The 22,039-nt window shown below is 44.1% G+C and overlaps 1 protein-coding gene across 3 annotated transcripts in view; it reads right to left on the bottom strand.

Moving 5' to 3' along the window:
* The window catches only part of LOC140725720 (glycogenin-1-like), a 95,800-nt gene that overhangs the window by 26,931 nt on the left and 46,830 nt on the right, over window positions 1-22,039 (bottom strand). For all 3 annotated transcript variants that reach the window (XM_073041562.1, XM_073041563.1, XM_073041564.1), the window contains exon 4: window positions 6,876-7,038. In XM_073041562.1, the coding sequence (XP_072897663.1) occupies window positions 6,876-7,038 (163 nt within the window). The remainder of the gene's footprint in view (window positions 1-6,875; window positions 7,039-22,039) is intronic.

Below are 22,039 nucleotides of genomic sequence, written 5' to 3'. Positions count from 1 at the left end.
ATTAAGGATCAACTTTATTCACCATATATTACATGCATTAGGAAATTACCATGGAGTGTTGGCATTATATGCAACAAAAAAAGTGACAACATCCAACAATTATACAAAATAAAGAATTATATGAAAATAAAGACAAGAAATTCTGCAGATGCTGGAAATCCAAAGCAACATACACCAAGTACTGGAGGAAATCAGCAGGTCAGACAGCATCTATGGAAATGAATAAAAAGTCAATGTTTCAGGCCGAATCCCATCCTCAGGGCTGAGAAGGAAGGGAAAGATGCCAGAATGAAAGGGACGGGGAAGGAACATGGCTGGAAGGTGATAAGTGAAGCCAGATGAGTAGGGAAATTAAAGGGGCCAGAGAGAAAGAAATTTGATAGGAGAGAAAAATGGACCACAGGAGAAAGGGAAGAACAGGGGACTTGGGGGAGGTGATAGGCAGCTGAGAAGAGGCAAGAGGCCAGGGTAGGGAATAAAAGATAAGGGGAGGGGAAGGGAATTTTTTTTTTTTAAATCAGAAGGAGAAATCAATTTTCATGCCATCAGGTTGGAGACTATGATACAGAATACAAGGTGTTGCCTTACAAAAAAAAGTTAAAAGTATAGATACGGAATAAAATGTGCATAAATACCAGCATATATTTACAACATAAGCAGCATTATAAAAAGTGGTTTGCAGTGTGGTGACTGAGGTAATAGACAGAGTGGAAGGCCTGTCTTGTGCTACTGTCTAGCAATGTGTAGGCCCTATAATGTCTGTTGTGAGAAAGTTACAAAAATATACAATTCCAAGATCACCAGCGTCTCTAAGCTCTGGGACGTGTTCATTAGCTAGGGAGTAAAAAGCGAGAAAGGGAGGGAAAAAGTAGAGAAAAAAAGACGTGCAAGTTAAAAAAGAACCGATTAGATAAAAGGAAAGACATTGTATTCATGTTCCTCTAATTTTAAATACCTGATCACTAACTAAGCATTTATACAACTGGATTTCCAATTGCATGTCCCCTTATTTGGAGAAGGGAGTTCAATATAAATCAGAAAGGATCTCATCTACTTTCTTAATATAGTTAAAGAGACAGTTTGATTCAAAATGTTATTTATAGTTAGTCCTGACACATTAATGTTTACTCAGGTACTTCCAGCCTCTCCATCATCAGCTCAATTGTGCCAGTGAGACCTTGTCATAAGGCTTTAATAAGAGACCTTAGAGCAAGAGTGCCCACTTTGCAACTGAGCCAACAAGTCAAGTGCACTCATGATCCAGCTCATTTAGGAACTGCAAGGAGCCTCCTCAAATGTTAACACTTTGCAAGTCCAGGTTTTAAGTGAGCTGCATGTTATTATTATCAGTTGGCTTCTTAATTAAAAGTCAGGAACTGAAACTCTATATGGGGACATTAAACAGAGCACTACTGCCAAACCCGCCCCTCACTATGGCCAGTGGTGAGTGCAGAGGACAGAGAACTCTGCCCTCTCCAACAAAATGCAACTGGTCGCTCAAATTAAAGGGGCAACATAACAGCTGGCTCTCGGTCCCGACCAAAAGTGGTTACAACAACTGAAGCTTGCGGCTCAGGGACTATTTAAGCTTTACATATTGCCAATATTTTGGTTTGAACCATTTGCAGTTAAGCTAAGCCGGTAGCGATGTTAAACAACTCCAAAGTCATGTTCCCTGCCCTCCGGGTGGGCAGCAGCTGATGACCGGACCGCAGTCAATAATTTGCCTACTGCAGAATGCAACAAGCAAGGTGACTTCTTCATGGTCACCGAGGCAGAATCCTTAAACTTGCTCTTTAGGACACCACTTCTACAGATGCAACCCCAGATGATGGCCTGGTATGGAAGCACCAACGGCCAAGAATGGAAAGGCTACAGAAAGTGGTGGATACAGCCTAGTCCATCACAGGCAAAGCACTGGCCCTCACCAACCAATGAGCACGTCTACATGGACCACTGCCACAAGGCAGCAGCATCCATCGTCAAGGACCCCCACCACCCAAGCCATGGACACTTCTTGCTACTACAAAGTACAAAAACAGAGAGCACACAGTACAAAGGAACACCATGGAGCCCGTTCAAAGATAATATCAAACACCCAATGCGCAAAAAAAAAAGCAACAAATCACGTAACTGGCAAAAAAAAACAAATGAACAACACACAGGATATTAAGCATTCTTAATATCAGAATTCTTAAAACTATTCCAGGAACGTTCAGATGAATTTACCGCTGTGTTGTTCAGCGTTTGCAGCCCCCAGAGCCAATCCACCCCTATCAAGATCACACAAGAGCAATTAAGGAAAAAGGAGCAATTAGAAACCAGAAACACATAACATGAACTGCAGAGTCCAATTCACAAACTAAGTCAAACAGACCTTGCCCAGGACTCAAGACCCTTGCACCTTCCTCTGGCAGCAGAGAGGGAGGGGGAGACCGGTCAAAGGCAGGCGGACGGCGCTGAACACCCACCCGCCTTCTGCTCTCATCTTCGTTGATTTCAATCTTCTTTGACGCTTTATTTGGTGAGTTAGTTGAAAACTGCAGCCGATCATGGGTTTGTACGCTGCCATTAGGTCGCACACTCCATTCTCAACCACGTCGAATTCCCTACCATTGGGGTGGAGGTAGAGGAGCCTCACGGTTAGGGACAGTTATTCCCCAACAGCCATTAGGCTCCTGAACTGTCCCAATTAATGGAGTCTGCTTTGTATGTTCATGTGTGTGTGTGTAGATATATATATATATATATATATATTCATACATACATATATACACAGTGGATTCTGGTTAATAGGGCAATCGGGACCAGTATATTTTGGCCCAATTAAGAAGATGCCCTAATTTGCTGATGTTTCAAGGAAATAGTTAACAAGGTATAAAAAAAAAGACAAGCTACAATTTAACTGAGTAACAAATTATGTATTTAAATGAAATACAGAACAAATTAGAACATTAATACTACAACAGTACAAAAATATGTATCAGTTCCTAATAGTTATCGATGGAAGAATTTATCCAATGTATGCTGCCATGCATGGGGTGTTTAGGGAGGGGTAGCGCCTCTGGTGAAGGGGCTTGTATGCGTGTATTCTGGGCAGTTTATCCCCACTGGACAGCCAGCTCTTACCTGTGGCTTCAAGGGCAAGGTGTGGCAGCCTCCACACCTGGATATGCTGCTTCAACATTTGAGATAAACCGGGTGAGGGTAGCAGGCAGGCCTCATAACCCAGAGAAATAGGGACATGCTTGCCCTAGTATGTAAAGTCAGCTCCAGCAGACTGGGTGGATGAGATCAACAGTGAGATCCAATGGCCAAGAAAGCAGTTCTGCAATGCTTGTGGAGAGCAAAGGGCAAGATAAGGAACAGAAAAGGTCATGGTTACCTACTGTAACCAAGGAAGACCTGGGTTTACAACTACTACTCATACCACTGGACCTGGACTTCCGAGGTTGAAAGAGTGGAACTGTCCCAGTGCAACAAGTTTTCCACTCGGTAAACTCTCCTGCAGAAGTTTCACTGTCTTCGTCAGATACAATGAACAGAAATGCTGCTGCATTCCTTTCATTGCATGCACATGAATAAAATTAGTGCAGAGAATGAGCTGCCTTCAATCAATGCATCCTCAAAATCTTCATTTTCATTGTAACATTCAAGATGATTGTCGATACCTTCAAATTCTTCAGAATTCCTAATGTGTTGAAGTAGTGAAATAGTTCCATTTTCACTCCAGGCTATTTCTGGCATTTTCAATCCTGAATGCTTGAAACTGCAGTGAGTAAAACAATTATAAATTGTCTTACTGCTTAGCTGTCACCAAATATCAATGATTAAAAAAACCCCCCACTGCTTTTTGAACACAAACACATGCAACTGACGCTATCCATAAACTGCTCACTCTAAGAATGGTGTAGTGTCTAATGACCTCGCAAGCTCACGTGGCTGACGCTAGTTAGGCAACGGTACATTTTATATGTTCTTTTTCTTTGCAGAATTTGTCTCCTTTTGCACATTGGTTGGTTGTCAGTCTTTATGTATGCACTTTTTCATAAATTCTGTTGTACTTTATTTTACTGTAAATGCCTGCAAGAGTGCATCCCAAGATGGTATATGGTGACATATATGTACGTTGCAATAAAGTTACTGTGACTTTTACAGGGACTGCAACAGTTACAAGCTGCCCATTGCTACCTTAAGAGAGCAACAAAGAATAGGCAATGAATACTTGCTGGTCTTGCAGGGTTGCAGTGGCCCCAGACTGAAATACTAATCCCTAGAAACTCCGTTTTACTCTCTATCTGTATTAAATTAGTGTCGAATGTCACTCTAGTACTATTCTTATGGGTCCTATAAAGACAGTATGTTCTCATGCCTTCCAGAAAAGGATGCTTTGGCTTTCTTATGTAATATTACAATATGTCAGTTCCAGCATCTGCTACTGTGCAAAACTACTGCAGGGCCATACATTAACAGGCACAGCTTCGTGGTTGTGGACATGAAAACCAGCATTTAAAGCGGGGGGGGCCAACCTTTTTTATGCCATGGACCCCTACCATTAACTGAGGGGTTCATAGACCCCAGGTTGGGAACTCCTGTTTTAAAGGATCATACGCAGAGTATAAGATGCACTCGTCCAGTTGCTGGAGAGTGCTGCAGCAAAAATGGGCAAATACAAGCAGAGGTCTCAGAGTTACTATATGGTTTGGTGAAGAACAGTGCACACTTTGTGCATGGGGCTGGGGGGGCTATGGAGACTCTCAGGATAGCCAGCCACATACTTCTGGCCAAAGGACGCCAGGGAGGACGAACACAAGAAGTAATACATGTGCAGTTTCTGAATGCCTGCCCTTGGGGAATGTTTGCAAAGTACCAGATTCCAATCTCTTGCTCTCACTTTTCCTGTTTTCTCTCACTGTGCAAGGAGGATGCATCCTCCTAATGCAGTAGCAAGCAGCAGGTTGCAAAGACTATAGATTAGTCAACAATGTCTGGAAGAATTCCAAATCTTTGAGCTGCAAATGACAGGTAAAGCAATACAGGTGTAGGTATAAGCCTATATTTGAGACTGCAAGAGGTCACTGATTTCATAGTCATAGTGGCTACAGCACAGAAACAGGACTCTTCAGCCAACAGAGTCCATGCTGGTCTTCTGCTGAGTCCTATCTACCTGCCTTCCATACCCATCTAAACTTCTCTAAAATGTTACAATTGAACCTGCATTCACCACTTCTGCCAGCAGCTCTTTCCAACCACGCCACCCTGAGTGAAGAAGTTCTCCCTCAAGTTCTCCTTTCACCCTAAGCCTATGACCTCCAATTCTAGTCTTACCAACCTGAGGGGCCTGCATGCATTCACCCTATCTATACACCTTATAAATGTGTATACAGGTGGCCCGTTTTTCAAACGTTCGCTTTACACAACTCACTGTTACAAAAGACCTGATTTCGCTAACCAAAGAGGATTTTTGCTTTTACAAAAAAAAAAAGCCCGCTTTATACGTGTGTTTACCCCGAGAAAGACTACCATGACTGAAGCCTTGTGCGGGCAGTTGTGTGCGCATGCGTGTACATGCGAAGGTGAGTACGTGCCGACTTTTTTTTCCGCCAAATCGATTTTGGCTCGCTGTCTTCCAGATTTTGATAAGTGAAACTACACCGTACATATAATATTTCTACTTTATATATGCTGTATATTTATCATATCCTTCCTGCTTTTACTATACGTTTGTGTTATTTGGTATGATTTGCTAGGTTATTTTTTTGGGGTCTGGGAACGCTCAAAAATTTTTCCCATATAAATTAATGGTAATTGCTTCTTCGCTTTACCACATTTCGGCTTACAAACGGTTTCATAGGAACGCTCTACCTTCGGATAGCGGGGGAAACATGTATCTCAATAAGATCCCCCCCCCCCCCCCCCATTCTCCTGTGCTCCAGGAAATAAAAGTCCTAACCTATTCAACCTTTCTCTCTAACTCAGGCCCTCAAGTTCTGGCAACATCCTTGTAAATTTTGCTTCATCTTGCCAATACGAGTTTTGGCAAATGAATACGAGTTTTCATCTCTCAGGGAAGGTTGTTTTGACGAATCCAACCTAGCCTGTATAAGCATTGTCCAATTGGGAAGACCAGCACCTTGAAAACTCTGGGTGGATAAAGTCCCGGGCACATGATTCATCGGTGCTTCTTCCTGCCTGGCCCCTGAGACTGCTGGAGCCGTCTCCATCTCCACATCCAGCAGGCAAGTGTTGGGTGCAGTCCAGTCTCCTTTGGAAGGTCAGTTTTATCACAGAGAAAATGTGTTTGAAGATGATCGGCCTTGCGTGTAGTCATCATGCAGAGTCAGCAATCCGCACTCTGCAGCTGCCCTGACAAAATGCTGTTTGACAGCTGATGTGTTCAAAAGCGGTTTCTGGTGAAACTGGGTTAATAACACCAGTGAGGTTGAAAATCATGCTGAAGGCAAGCACTAGGTGGACACAATTATTTAACTAATATGGGGAAGAGGGAGGAGGAGCTTGATGCCAGAACAAATGTTTCCAGCACTCACGGATTCAGGGACTGAATTTCCCAACAGACACTATAGAAGGGACAGAAACAGGAATGGTTTTCTCGATTTCCCAAGTTGTTTTTAAAATCAGCGCATCACTGTAGCTTTTCACAACGTAAGCAGGAATTTCTATACATTTGCTTTGAATTAGTTTCACACTGCTTCCTTAACGTTGGCCTTAAGCAACTCCACTCCTGAATTACCGCACACATTTCAAATGGAAGCACAGTTTGAGTCTGGAAACGTGCTTGCCAATGAGATAGAACTGCATAAGCAACACTGGCTGCATCTTCAAGTCCAGCTCTCCAAAAAGGTAATAAAACTTACCATCAAAGCTGCCTTTCTCTGTGGAAAACCGTAGAAGTTCATTGTAGGTTTCAATGGAAGGGCGATAGACGAACACTCCTGTATTGAAGCAATCTGGCCATCCTGGGTCTGGTGCTGCGGACAATTCCTCCCTCTCAAAGAGTTCGTCAATGTTACATAATACCTGTTACAAGATAACGAAGCATGTGGTTATAGCGAGTACTTTTAGCCGATTTGATTAGCAAGAAAAAATAAAATTACTTGTAGGTCCATGCAGACAGATGGGGAGAGGGTTTAATCCACAATATCATTTTAAAAAAAGGATGTTATTATCAGACAATCGCTCTATGCATGAGCACTACAGCACAGTAAAGGCCCTTCGGCCCATTTAGTCTGTGCTGAACTGTTAATCTGATGAGACCCAATGACCTGCACCTGAACCATAGCTCTCCATACCCCTCCCATCCAAGTAGCTATCCAAATTGCTCTAAGTATTGCAACCTTTATTCACCACCTCCACTGGCAGCTCGTTCCACTCTCACACCACCCTGACTGAAGCAGGATCCTCTTAAATATTTCACATTCCACCCTTAACCTCTAACCCCCAGTGCTGTCTCACCCAACCTCAGTGGAAAAGAGCCTGCTTGCATTTATCTATACCCCTCATAATTTTGTATACCTCTATCTAATGCCCCCTCAACTTTCTACACTCCAAGAGCAAAGTCATAATCTATTCAACCTTTCCCTATAACTTAGGTCCTCAAATGCCAGCAACATTCTTGTAGAAGTTTTGGAATCCAAAAAATTTATCTTCTGACACAAGTACTGAGCAGATACATAATTGGAAAGAAAGAACTTCAATACATAGTAAAACTCTGATAATTCGATTTGGAAATGCCAAGGGTTTAGTAGTTTGCTCACTAGGGCCTTAGCCCTGTGCTTCCTTCAGTGAATTCAGTGGAAAATGTATTATACTACTGCTTTATGTGAAGTGTTTCTGGACTATTAATTTAAGTGAAGTTTCACTGCAACTGTTGGGCACCACAGGGGACAAATGGAATCCTCGATGAGGATGGACACTTTATTTTAGATTATTTTTGTTACTGTTGTTTCCGATCTATGGTTGTTTTTGTAATAATGTAGGAGCTGAAATAAACTTATTTTGGTAAACAAAAAACAAGCATGCTGGAATAGTGTACACTTTAATGTGGCCGGTAGAAATCGCTTGAAAGCCACGAGGAGGCGACTTTGATGACAGGGTGACAAGAGATCCTGCCTCGCCATTTATAGTTGCACCATCACTGTTTGGGCCTTTGGCACCAAGTCAACTGGTGACCAAAGCACTGAAGTCAACATAGAATTGGCATTATGCTTCTGTTCCCCTAATAGAATCATTCAGAGAACCCAGAGCAATCATTTCCCTTGTTTGATCAGATCTCGATTTGATCTGTGGCAAATAAACCACACGAGAAAGAGCATGCACTCGTCAGAGCATTACAGAGATCAGGCTGTAATGGTGCATAATCTAAGAGAAAATACAGTGCATTCCAGTTAATTGGGCCATTTGTTAATCAGGCAGCCTAACTGAGAAAATAGCTAGGATGGCCTTCACTTATTTGGGACACTACACCACTTAATTGGGGCAGGAGACTGTTGCCAAACTGTTTCGAACTAACACAGTCGTGTCAACTTGCATGGCTGTAAGACACAACACTATGGTTGAAATTTTAAAAATAGTGTCATTTGGGTGTGGTTCTGTTCAAAAAGCAGTGATTTTTGTCACTGATAGTTGGTGAGAAATAAGCATTAAGACAATTCAGAACTGTCTTGCTCACTGCAGTTTCAAGTATTCAAGCTTGGAGATTCCAGAAACAGCCGGGAGTGAAAATGAAACAATTTCAACTTCTTCCACAATGTGGAAACAATTTTGAAGTATTGAAAGTTATCTTGAATGTTACAATGAAAATGAAGATATGGAGGTTGCAATTTTTGACAGCATTGTATGAGGCAGTCTATCATCTGCACAAGGTGTCTGTGATGATTTTGCTTAGTTACAAACAAAAGAACGCGACACAGATGAATTCCTTCCTCGAAAGTATCAGGAACTAATAAACAAGTTTTATAATACTGAAGTAGTTTTCTAATATTTGAACTTGCTCTGTATTTCAATTCCTCCACATCCAGGTCCTGCTCATGTCTCGCTGCTGCACGGTACAGGAGCCTCAGGAGTAGTTATTACCCCTCAACCATCAGGCTCTTGAACCAGAGGGGATAACTTCATTTGCCCCATCACTGAACTGTTCCCAGACTTACTTTCTAGAACTCTTCATCTTATGTTCTCGATATTTATTGCTTATTTATTTATTATTACTTTTTTTCTTTTTGCATTTGCACAGATTGTTTTAGTTTTGCACACTGGTTGTCCACCCTGTTGGTGCAGTCTTTCATTGATTCTATTACAGTTATTGGATTTATTGTGTCCACAAGAAAATTAATCTCAAGGTTGTATATAGTTGATAATAAATTTACTTTGAAGTTGAACTTTGAAATACACAATTTGTTTCTCAAGTGTTTCTTCTTTTACACCTTTTTAACTGTTTCTATGAAACTTCAGCTAATTGGGGCCTGCACTTAACTGAGCCAAAGTGTACAGGTCCTGATGTGCCCCAATTAACCAGAATCCGCTGTACTTCCAAAACCATCCCTAGAAAAGTTCACTCATTTTTTTCTTCATCAAAAATGGATTTGAGACAAGAACACTGAGACTCTCTACTTACCTGGATAAGTGCAACTCCAACAACTCAGGAAAAAAAACAACCAACTTGCTTGGTTAACACCTATCTTAACCCTATTTATAGACCATGAACATTTGCCTCCTTTACAACCAGTGTACAGTGCAAACCACCTACAAAATATGCCCCCCTCAGAGGACACTTCCCAGTTCTGTAGCATCCACCTCCAAGAAAATCAAGGCACCCTCCAAGTCACACACCATCCTGACCTGGAAAGATAGTCAATTTTTCCACTGTTGCTGGATCTAAAACCTGCAAACTTCTTGCCAAAGGAAGAGTGTGAGTAGTTTTACTAGAAACCTGTAGCATGGTGATGGCAGAATTATCATCTCCAGATACAGTAGGTGATCCTAACAGATTTGCAGCTTAAGTGTTACCTCACCAGGAAGGACAGTTTGGGGCTCTGAATGGTGGTGAGGGAGGAAGTGAATGGGTAAGCGTAGCATTTCTGTCACTTGCAGGGTCAGGAGGGAGACTTTTGGGGAGAGATGAATGGACAAGGGAATTACAGAGGGAGTGATCCCTGTGGAAAATGGAGAGTAAGCAGGAGGCAATGATGTGCTCCTATCGGAGAAGGTGGTAGCAGACGAGAATGATGTGTTGGATGCGGAAGCTCATGGGGTGGTAGGTGAGGACAAGAGGAACTCGATCCCTGTTAATACAGGAAAATGGGGTGAGTGTGGATGTCCGGGAAATGGAGGGGATGTTGGAAAGGGCAGCATCAATGGTGGAGGAAGGGAAATCCTGGTCATTAAAGGAGGATATCATCTCCAATGTACTGGAAAGAAAAGCCTCATTCTGGGAACAGATGTGGCAGAGATGAAGGAACTCAGGAAAAGGAATAGCATTTTTACAGGAGACAGATGAGAAAGGTTTAGTCAACGTGGGTATCAGTAGGTTTATAAAAGATATCGATAGACAGCTTGTCTCAGAGATGGAGACAGGAGAGGGATGTCAGAAATGGACCAAGTGAATTTAAGGGGAGATTGGAAGTTGGAGGGAAAGCTAATGAAATTGTCAAGCTCAGCATAGGTGCATGAAGCAGCACCAATGCAGTTGTCAATGAAGCACAGAAAGAGTCAGGGCACATTACCAGACACAACTTGGAACATGGACTGTTCCATGAAGCCAACAAAAAGATGGGGATAACTGGTGCCCATGCAGGTACCCATGGTTACCCTTTCAGTTTGGATAAAATGGGAGGAGCCGAAGAAGAAATTGTTTCAGGTAGAACCAGTTCCACCTGATAGAGGAGGGTCGTGGCGGAGAGGAACTGGTCGGGTCTTTTATTGAGAAAGTCACGGAGAGCTTTAAGGCCTTCTTGATGGGGAATAGAAGTGTATAAGGACTGGACATCCGTGGTGAAAATGAGGCAGTCAGGACCAGGGAACTGTGAGTTGTTGAGGAGAGCGTGTGAGGTGGCGCAGATGTAGGCAGTGAGGGACAGACCAAATGGGGATAGAATAGAGATAGAACTGAACACAAGTTCAGTGGGACAGGAGCAAGCAGAGACAACGTGCCTGCTCCGACAGTCAGGCACGTGGATCTTGGGTAGGAGATTGAAACGAGTAGTGCAGGGGAAGGGAATTGTGAGTTTAGTGCAGTGGATGGGAGATCTCTGGAGCTGAAAAAGTTAGCGATGGTATGGAAGAGAGTGACTTGATAGTCAAGAGTGGGGTCCTTGTCATAGGGCAAGTAAGAGGTACCTGAGAGTTGGCACCTGATCTTGGCAAGGTAGTGGTCAGTCCAAAAGTCTACAACTGCACCCCTTTTGTCTGCAAGTTTGATAGCAAGGTTAGGACTGGTGCGGGGAGAGTGGAGGACAGTGCATTCAGAGGGGATACGGTTCAAAGAGGCGAGGGGAGTGCTGAGGTCAAGCCGGTTCATGTCTTGTCAGCAATTAGACATGAAAAGATCCAGAACAGACAGCAAACCAGAGTGGAGTGTCCAAGAAGAAGAGGAGGGTTGGAGACAGGAGGAGGGGTCTTCAGTGTGAGGTGGGGAGTACTTACCAAAGAAATGGACTCAGAGATGGAGGCAATAGAAGAAGAGCTCATGTTGTGGAACTCACTTAAGTGGAGGCGAAGGGGGATAAAAAGGAAAGGCTCTCGCCGAGAACAGAACATCCCACCTCAGAGAGGGGAAGGTCAGAGGGAATTAGAGTTAGGAACAGAAGGAGGAGAGTTGGTGGTGGCAGAGGAGGGGAAAGGGTTGTTGTCTTCAGGGGAAGTAGACGGGGAAGAAGATGGAGCTCTGAGGACCCAACAAGGGAGTTAGAGAGACCTGGGGGTAGGGAGCTGTGGTGCAGGAAGGGGAGCCCAGGGGCCCAGCAGCAGTGAGGAATATCCCAGCCTGGAAGTAGAGGTGGCCGAGGATAGGGCTGGAGTCAGAGCTAGGGGCTGTGCAATTTGCAGTCTGAATGCAACCAGGGTTTTTAGAACCGGAGCTGGCAATGGTGGGATCTGTGGTCTGGAGTCGCCCGAGGTTGCTGGAGCCAGAGTTGGCAATGGCGGTATTCGTGTTATGGAGGCATCCAGGGCCTTCAGAAACGGAGTTGGAAATGGTGGTTTCCACTGTCTGGAGTCACCCAATTGAGCCAACATCCAAGCAGACATTGCACAGGCTACGGTCTGAAGACGGGTAATCTCCAGATCCTTCATGGATGCAAGGAAGGTGAAGAGTCAACAGTTGAAGATGATGATGATCCCGTGGAGGTTGAAATGTCAGAGATGTCTATGGCAGGTGGAGGAGAGTGAGGCTGGAACTATGGCAGAGGCTAAGACAGGGCCTGCAGTTACCTCCACATAGCGGTCAGGACCGTGTGTAGACGTCAGGCGGCTAAGCAGTTAATTGAATCTGGGATCCTCAGTGGGTCCAAGCTGGGAGGCCTGAGAAAGAGGTGGAGGTCACGTGGAACAAGATGGCAGCGAAGACAACTTCCCAGGAAGGACACTTGGTTATGATGGCGAGTTTGGTCGAACACATATGAGGGGTGACTGAGAAATTCGTGGCCTAATGTACAAACCCCATTTCCAGAGAAGTTGGGATATTTTCCAAAATGCAATAAAAACAAAAATCTGTGATATGTTAATTCATGTGAACCTTTATTTAACTGACATAAGTACAAAGAAAAGATTTTCAATAGTTTTACTGACCAACTTAATTGTATTTTGTAAATATACACAAATTTAGAATTTGATGGCTGCAACACACTCAACAAAAGTTGGGACAGAGTTAAAATAAGATTGAAAAGTGCACAGAATATTCAAGTAACACCGGTTTGGAAGACTCCACATTAAGCAGGCTAATTGGTAGCAGGTGAGATATCATGACTGGGTATAAAAGCAGCGTCCATCAAAGGCTCAGTCTTTGCAAGCAAGGATGGGTTGTGGCTCACCCCTTTGTGCCAAAATTTGTGAGAGATTTGTTAGTCAGTTCAAAAGGAGCATTTCCCAATGCAAGATTGCAGAGAATTTAGGTCTTTCAACATCTACAGTAAATAATATTGTGAAAAGCTTCAGAGAATTCAGAGACATCTCAGTGCGTAAAGGGCAAGGTCGGAAACCACTGTTGAATGCTTGTGATCTTCGAGTCCTCAGGCGGCACTGCCTAAGAAACCGTCATGCTATTGTGACAATTATAACCACCTGGGCTCAGGAGTACTTCAGAAAACCATTGTCACTTAACACAGTCCGTCGCTGCATCCAGAAATGCAACTTGCAACTGTATTACGCAAGGAGGAAGCCATACATCAACTCTATGCAGAAACGCCAACGAGTTCTCTGGGCCTGAGCTCATCTCAGATGGACCGAAAGACTGTGGAACCATGTGCTGTGGTCAGATGAGTCCACATTTCAGCTAGTTTTCGGAAAAAACGGACGTCGAGTTCTCCGTGCCAAAGATGAAAATGACCATCCTGATTGTTATCAGCGAAAGATGCAAAAGCCAGCATCTGTGATGGTATGGGGGTGCATCAGTGCCCACGGCATGGGTGAGTTGCATGTATGTGAAGGTACCATTGACTCTGAGGTGTATATTAGGATTTTAGAGAGACATATGTTGCCATCAAGGCGACGTCTCTTCCCAGGACGTCCATGCTTATTTCAGCAGGACAATGCCAGACCACATTCTGCACGGGCTACAACAGCGTGGCTTTGTAGAAACAGAGTGCGTGTGCTTGACTGGCCTGCTGCCAGTCCAGATCTATCTCCTATTGAAAATGTATGGCGCATCATGAAAAGGAGAATCAGACAATGGAGACCATGGACTGTTGAGCAGCTGAAGTCTCATATCAAGCAAGAATGGACAAAATTTCCAATTGCAAATCTACTACAATTAGTATCCTCAGTTCCAAAACGATTAAAAAGTGTTATTAAAAGGAAAGATGATGTAACACAATGGTAAACATGCCTCTGTCCCAACTTTTGTTGAGTATGTTGCAGCCATCAAATTCTAAATTTGTGTATATTTACAAAATACAATTAAGTTGGTCAGTAAAACTATTGAAAGTCTTTTCTTTGTACTTTTATAGTTAAATAAAGGTTCACGTGAATTAACATATCGCAGATTTTTGTTTTTATTGCATTTTGGAAAATATCCCAACTATTCTGGAAATGGGGTTTGTAGAAGGAGATGAGCTCTCATTACATGCACGTGCAGTTCAACTCAGTGATTATGCAGAAAGTTTGAAGTTAATAACTTTTGTGGTATTTGTTTCAAATAATTGAAAATTGCAAGTAGGCACTCTCTGAGAAAATGGAACTTAAGCTACGAATTTATCAATCATCCCTCGTATGCTGAATTAGTAAATTTGTTAATGCCATCCTGAGGTGAAAACTGCTGAATCTATGAACACTCCCAGTGTCCGACAGCAGAGCAAAATCAAGAAAGATGAAGACACAACTGCCTCTCCACTGATCAATCTGCCACAGATGCAACTCGTAGGAGATAAAGCTCTCTTTCAAAAGAAAAGCCCCTCTTCACATCATGTTCATCCTTCCCTTGTTGAGTGCCATGACCACTATTCTTTCAAATACTGGAAGCTCAAAACTAGGCATCAGTAACAGCAGAACAGCAGAACACCCCAACACAATCTGTCACCTCGGGGCCCAGAATGCCATCAGCAACAATCCAAAGCAAGGAGAAGCAGCTTCTGTCAGGACACAGGGACACTTCAAACGTAGAGGCATATAGTGCATCTCCACTGCCTTCATTGGGGAAAGCTGATCACAACCTGGTTTTGTTACAGCCCCGATATAAATCAATTGTGATGAGGCATCCCACTACCACACGCTCTTTTAGGAAGTGGACTCCTGAAGCTGAACAGGCCCTGAGAGACTGCTTCGGTACTACTAACTGGGATGTACTGCAAGGGGGGCTCTGTGGGGGTGTTGAGGAGGTCACTGAATGCACAACGGACTATATTAACTTTTGTGTGGATGCAGTTGTTCCTGTTATAACTGTTCGCTGCTATCCCAATAATAAGCCCTGGATCACTAGTCACATCAAAGGCCTCCTAAACCAGAAGAAGAGGGCCTTTAAAGATGGTGATTGGTTGGAGCTTAAAAGAGTTCAGAAGGAACTCAGAGTACAGATAAGGGGGGCAAAGGAGCAGTATAGGAGGAAGCTAGAACAAAAGCTGCAGAAAAAAAGCATGAAGGTGGTGTGGGATGGGATGAAGATCATCACCGGATGCGGTGCAAAGCGGGGGGCGAACATAAGTGGAGATGTGGAGAAAGCGAACCAGCTGAACAACTTCTTCAACAGGTTCGACAGCTCAATCTCATCCTCACCGCAGAAATCCACACCAGGCTTACTTCCCTCACAGGAAAATAGCCACTCACAGGAGACCTTGCCCACGCCCAGGATTACGGCTGCACAGGTGGAAGGTCAACTGAGTAAGATCTGTACCAGCAAGGCGGCTGGACCGGATGGAGTTTCCCCACGATTACTGAGGGCCTGTGCGACTGAGCTGGGAGAACCACTACAGCGCATCTTCAACATGAGCCTGGAGCAGAGAAGAGTACCCAGACAGTGGAAAACATCCTGTATTGTCCCGGTACCGAAGAAACCACAACCAAAGGAGTTGAATGACTTCAGACCTGTTGCCTTGACGTCGCACGTTATGAAGACCATGGAGCGGCTGATAATACAGAATCTGAGGCCACAAACCAGGCACGCCCAGGATCCTCTTCAGTTTGCATATAAGGAGAAGGTGGGAGTGGAGGATGCTATCACGTATTTGCTGCACAAATCACTCTCTCACCTAGAGGGGGTCAGTTGTGCTGTGAGGATTACATTCCTTGACTTCTCTAGTGCCTTTAACACCATCCAGCCCAAGATCTTAAGGCACAAACTAACGGAGATGGGAGTAGACTCTCACATGGTGGATTGGATAGTGGACTACTTGACAGATAGACCTCAGTATGTACGGTTGGGAGACTGTAGGTCTGACACGGTGGTCAGCAGCACAGGGGCGCTGCAGGGAACCGTACTCTCTCCGGTCCTGTTCACCCTGTACACATCAGACTTCCAATATAACTCGGAGTCCTGCCATGTGCAGAAGTTCGCTGATGACACGGCCATAGTGGGGTGTCAGGAATGGACAGGAGGAGGAGTATAGGAAACTGATACAGGACTTTGTGATATGGTGCAACTCAAACTACCTGCGTCTCAATATCACCAAGACCAAGGAGATGGTGGTGGACTTTAGGAGATCCAGGCCTCATATGGAGCCAGTGATCATTAATGGAGAATGTGTGGAGCAGGTTAAGACCTACAAGTATCTGGGAGTACAGTTAGACGAGAAGCTAGACTGGACTGCCAACACAGATGCCTTGTGCAGGAAGGCACAGAGTCGACTGTACTTCCTAAGAAGGTTGGCGTCATTCAATGTCTGTAGTGAGATGCTGAAGATGTTCTATAGGTCAGTTGTGGAAAGCGCCCTCTTCTTTGTGGTGGCGTGTTGGGGAGGAAGCATTAAGAAGAGGGACGCCTCACGTCTTAATAAGCTGGTAAGGAAGGCGGGCTCTGTCGTGGGCAAAGTACTGGAGAGTTTAACATCGGTAGCTGAGCGAAGGGCGCTGAGTAGGCTACGGTCAATTATGGATAACTCTGAACATCCTCTACATAGCACCATCCAGAGACAGAGAAGCAGTTTCAGCGACAGGTTACTATCGATGCAATGCTCCTCAGACAGGATGAAGAGGTCAATACTCCCCAATGCCATTAGGCTTTACAATTCTACCGCCAGGACTTAAGAACTTTTTAAAAGCTATTATTAATGCTTTTTGAGACGGTGATTTAGATGCATATCATATTTTTTACTGAGTTAAGTATTGTATGTAATTAGTTTTGCTACAACAAGTGTATGGGACATTGGAAAAAAAGTTGAATTTCCCCATGGGGATGAATAAAATATCTATCTATCTATCTTCCGCAATTGTAAATGGTGGCAGATGAACTGACACTTAACTGAAGGAAGACAGTGAGAGCTTGAAGAGCCCCCACACTGACACACTCCAGCACACAAGTGCCAAAGACAAAGATGAAATACTTTCAATCATCCTCAGGTTTTTCCTGCCGAGATCCCTGTCAGCACCAAAGCCAGTCGTCGGCCAACTCACTCAACTCCCACTTAATACCAAGGAATGAAAGAGCCCTGGGTATGGAAACAGGCCCCATAGCAACAAGTCTTATGCTTCAGAACCTGGTACACCTCTGGCTAAGTTGCTCTGGAGTGATATGTACACTGGAAGCAAGATAAGTCCCATCTGGCTAAATCAAGCCCAATCTATGCTCAATCAATACACAAATGTCAATGACAGTATTGCTAAATTAAAAGTCATAGAACATTACAGCATAGAAACAGGCCTTATGGACCATTTAGTCCATGCCACACTATTATTCTGCCTAATCCCATTCATCTACACCTGGACCAGAGCCCTCCATACCCCTCCCATCACTTCTCTTAAATGTTCAAATTAAAGCCACATCCATCAGTTGCTCTATCAGCTCATTCCACGCTCTCACCACCCTCTGTGTGAAGAAGTTCCCCCTCAGGTTCCCCTTAAATATTTCACCTTTTCATTCTTATCCTATGACCTTTAGTTCTAGTTTCAACCAACCTCAATGCAAAAAGCCTGCTTGCAGTTACCCCTCTATCAAATCTCCCTTCATTCTCCTACGCTCTGGAGCAGGGGTGTCAAACTCATTTTAGGTCACGGGCCGGATTGAGCAAAATGCAGCTTCATGCGGGCCGGATCAGTCGGATGCATGCGAACGCAGCTTTCGTTGCCTCCGTTTTTTCAGCCTGCTCTCATGTGTCTCAGTCTCTGCTATAACAAAGTGTTTCACTTTACAAATTCCGTTTCTTATGAAGAAGACTGCCGAATAAACACTAAAAACCCTGAAAACCTGGTACCTGAATAAACTCAGCATTAGCCATATCATACGCCATAGGCGCTTCGATTACTGGGGCCAGCTTTAATAGTAATTAGATATTATCTCGCGGGCCAAAGATAATTCCACCGCGGGCCGGATTTGGCCTGCGGGCCTCGAGTCTGACATATATGCTCTGGAGAATAAGGTCCTAACCTATTCAAACTTTCCCTCCAACTCAGATCCTCAAGTCTTGGCATCATCCTTGTAAATTTTCTGTACTCTTACAAACTTATTGACATCTTCCTGTAGGTAGGTGACCAGCTCTGCACAACATACTCCAAATCTGGCCTCACCAACATCATATACAACTTCAAACCACTTGCTCTCAACAACCTGTTCACTCAGGATATTATTGCAAGGGAGATTTACCAGGAGGCTGCCTGGATTAAAAGCATGTTTTATGAGGATAGATTTGTGAGCTTAGGGCTTCTCTCTTTGGAGCAAAGGAGGATGAGAGGTGACTTGATAGAAGTTATTAATGTGATAAGAGGCATTGATAGAATGAACAGGCAGCACTTTATCCCCATGGTAGTAATGGCTCATATGAGAGGGCACAAGTTTAAGGTGATGGGAGGAAAGTACAGTTATTTTTATTACAGTGAGCAGCAGTGCAACTGAATCATATCGCTTCATACTGCCGAATCATATCGTTTCCTCACGGCCCAGTAGCACATGCTTTGCGGCCCGGTGGTTGGGGACCACTGTCTTAAACTACAGGAATCATTCTTCCTGCATTCTCCCACTGAGAACTTTACACATTTCACTGAGATCTCTCATGCTTCTCTCCACCAACTCTGTAGCAAACAGAATCAACATTTTGGCAAGAAAGCCAAACCTGTACGCCTAGGGCAGCATGATAGTGTAGTGGTTAGCACAACGCTTTACAAACCAGGTGACCCAGGTTCAAGACCCTATGTTACCTGTAAGGAGTTTGTACATTCTCCCCACGACTGCATGGGCTTCCTCCAGGTTCCTCCCACAATGCAAAGACGTACCAGTTAGTAGGTTAATTGGTCATTACAAATTGCTCCACGATTAGGCTAGGGTTAAATCGGGGGCAATTGGGCAGCTAGGCTTGAAGGGTCGGAAAAGTGACTTCCATGTTATGTCTCAATAAACAAATAAATTATTCCATGTGTGATCTAACTAGGCCTGAAATAAATCTTAAGACATCTTTACCTTTGTATGCAAATCCATCGGCAATAAAGACCAACGTAACATTGACCTTTCTAGTGGACCTCGCCTCTTGACAGCTGAAAAGTGATTCCACCGTCTACAAATCACAAGCCAGGCGTGTCCAATTTCCTGGACAGCTGCAACCCACCAGTGCTCAAGGAGCTACTTCCAGAACAAAGCAGTCACCTGATGGGAAGGATAAACTGCATTTCGGGAGAGGGTGTCCTGTCATCGGACACCAGAAGATCTGAGGCAGATGCTCCCAGTGCACAAAGTCAATACTCCAGCTAAGCTGATTATTAAAGCAGCTGTGACCTGAAGCAAATGGGCTGCACACATGGGTGCGATTAGAGTCACAGTATACATAGAACATAGCACTGTACAGGCCCTTTGGCCCACAATGTTGTGCTGACCTTTTAACCTACCCTTACATCACCCCGACACAGACCTCCATTTTGCTATCTTCCATGTGGCTATCTAAGAGTTTCTTAAATGCTGATAATGAATTTGCCCCTACCTCTACTAATATAGCATGAAACTGGCCCTTCAGTATAACTAGTCCATGCCAACCACAGCACCCTCCCTTCTGGTCCCAGTTGCTTCCATTTGGCCACTAAACCTCCAAGGCCCTCCCTTTCCAAGTGCCATCTAAATGCCTCTTAAATATTGCATTTGTACCCAGGACTCAATGGGGTAAATTGTGTATCTGTCATAGTTTTATAGACTTGACCACTTCCTCTGACAGCTCATTCTAGGTACTCATTACCATCTCTGTTAAGAAGTTTCCACTCCGGTTTCTTGTAAATCTCCCCATTCTTATCTTTCATCTCCACCCTCTTAGTTTTGAGTTCAACCCTGGAGAGATGCCCATGACTGTCCACCTTATCCATACCCCTGATGATTTTATAAACTGCTGAGGTCACCCCTCATTTTCCTGCACTTTGAAGAGCAAAGGTCCAGTGTGGCCAACCTTCCCATGTAACTGACCTTCTCATGCATGCTGCATCCTGAAGCTAATAAAGCTGCTGTCTCCCTGTTCCAGTGACCAGGGTCCAATCATGAACATGGGTACTGTCTGTGTGGAGTCTGCAGGTTCTACCTGAGACCATGTGTGTCTCCTCTGGGGGGGCTCTGGCTTCCACCCACATCCTAAAGGTGTGTGGTTGGTGGCCACTGTAAATTACCACTTGTATGCATAGAAGAGCAAATGAATTGAATGCTGGGAGGGGAATTGAAGGAAATACGGGAATCTGTTGAGGATTAAAAACAGGATTAGTGTGGGACTCAACAGGCACAAGTGTCTGCTCCTATACTGTACAACTCTGAAAATCAGACTCGACTATGCGATCCAAAGTTCAAAGCAGATTGATCATCAAAGTATGTACACATCATACGACCTTGAGATTTGTCTCCTTACAGGTAGCTACAAAACAAGAAACCCAAAAGAACCCATTGAAAATAAAAGACCAACAAACACCTGATACACCGAGAGCAAATTAATTTTTTTTTTTTTAAAAACACAAATCGTGCAATCAATAAAAGCAAGTAACAGCATTCAGAGCAAAAATGAATCCATAGACATGAGCAGACCCACATTCTCAGCCTCATCACAGAGTGAAACAAAATGTTGTGGAGCTCGCAGATGTGAAGCCTGGAACAGGCCCACATTCTCAGCCTCATTGCCGTGAAGAGCACAGCCAACGTCGTGGAACAGCGCACAGAACCAGCTCGACCCTCACCTCCGGTCGCAACACTCTGCCTTTTCAACCCAGTTTTTAAATTGTCCACACATCAGGTCATTCTTTGCTCAAAGACCTGTGCCTGGACCCAGCCATCATCCATCTCCTACCTTCTCACAACCCCCAGCTCCCCCCATCCCTGGCAATGATCCAGACCTTTATCCTGCCAAGAGGTTGCCAGAAAATCTCCTACAGGAGTGGGGGGGAAAGCTTGCTACTGACCCACAATGAGCCGGGTAGTCAAATGGAAGCACAGAAGATCATAGATGATGGAACTTGAAGTTAAATCCAAGATGGCTGTAGGAACTGGTGTATTGGGATGTTGTTGACAATCAGCATATAGGAAGGAGATTGTTGTTCTAGTACCACTCAAGACAGATTTTCAATCTCTCACTCAATGTCAGCGAGACCAAGGAGCTGATTGTTGACTTCAGGAGGAGGAAACCAGAGGTCCATGGGCCAGGCTTCGTCAGGGGATCAGAGGTGGCGAGGAGCAGCAAATTTAAGTTCCTTGATGTTATCGTTTCAGAAGATATATTCTGGGTCTAGCACATAAGTGCCATTACGAAGAAAGCATGGCAGCACCTCTACTTCCTTAGAAGTCTGTGAAGATTCGTCATGAGATCCAAAACATTGATAAACATCTATAGATATGTAGTAGAGAATAATATTGACTGGTTGCACCACAGGCTGGTAGGGGAACACTAATGCCCCTGAACAGAAAGTCCTACAAAAAGCAGTGGATACGGCCCAGTCCATCATGGGTAAAGCCCTCCCCACCACTGAGTACATCTAAACAGAGCACTGTTGCAGGAAAGCAGCATCCATTAAGAGCACCCACCACCAGGTTCAGAAACAGTTATTACCCCTCAACCATCAGACTATTGAAACGTTCCCATAAAATATATGGTCTCACCTTCAAGGAGTTTTCAACTCATGATCTCAGTATTTGTTGCTTATTTATTTACTGTTATTAATTCTCTTTTTTCCCTTTTGTATTTGCACAGTTTGTTGCCTTTTGCATGTTGATTGTCTG

The sequence above is a fragment of the Hemitrygon akajei genome, chromosome 3 (genome assembly GCF_048418815.1).
Source record: "Hemitrygon akajei chromosome 3, sHemAka1.3, whole genome shotgun sequence".
Lineage (NCBI taxonomy): Eukaryota > Metazoa > Chordata > Chondrichthyes > Myliobatiformes > Dasyatidae > Hemitrygon > Hemitrygon akajei.
Note: the sequence above shows the minus strand (reverse complement) of the source record. Positions and strands in the feature narration are given on the sequence as shown.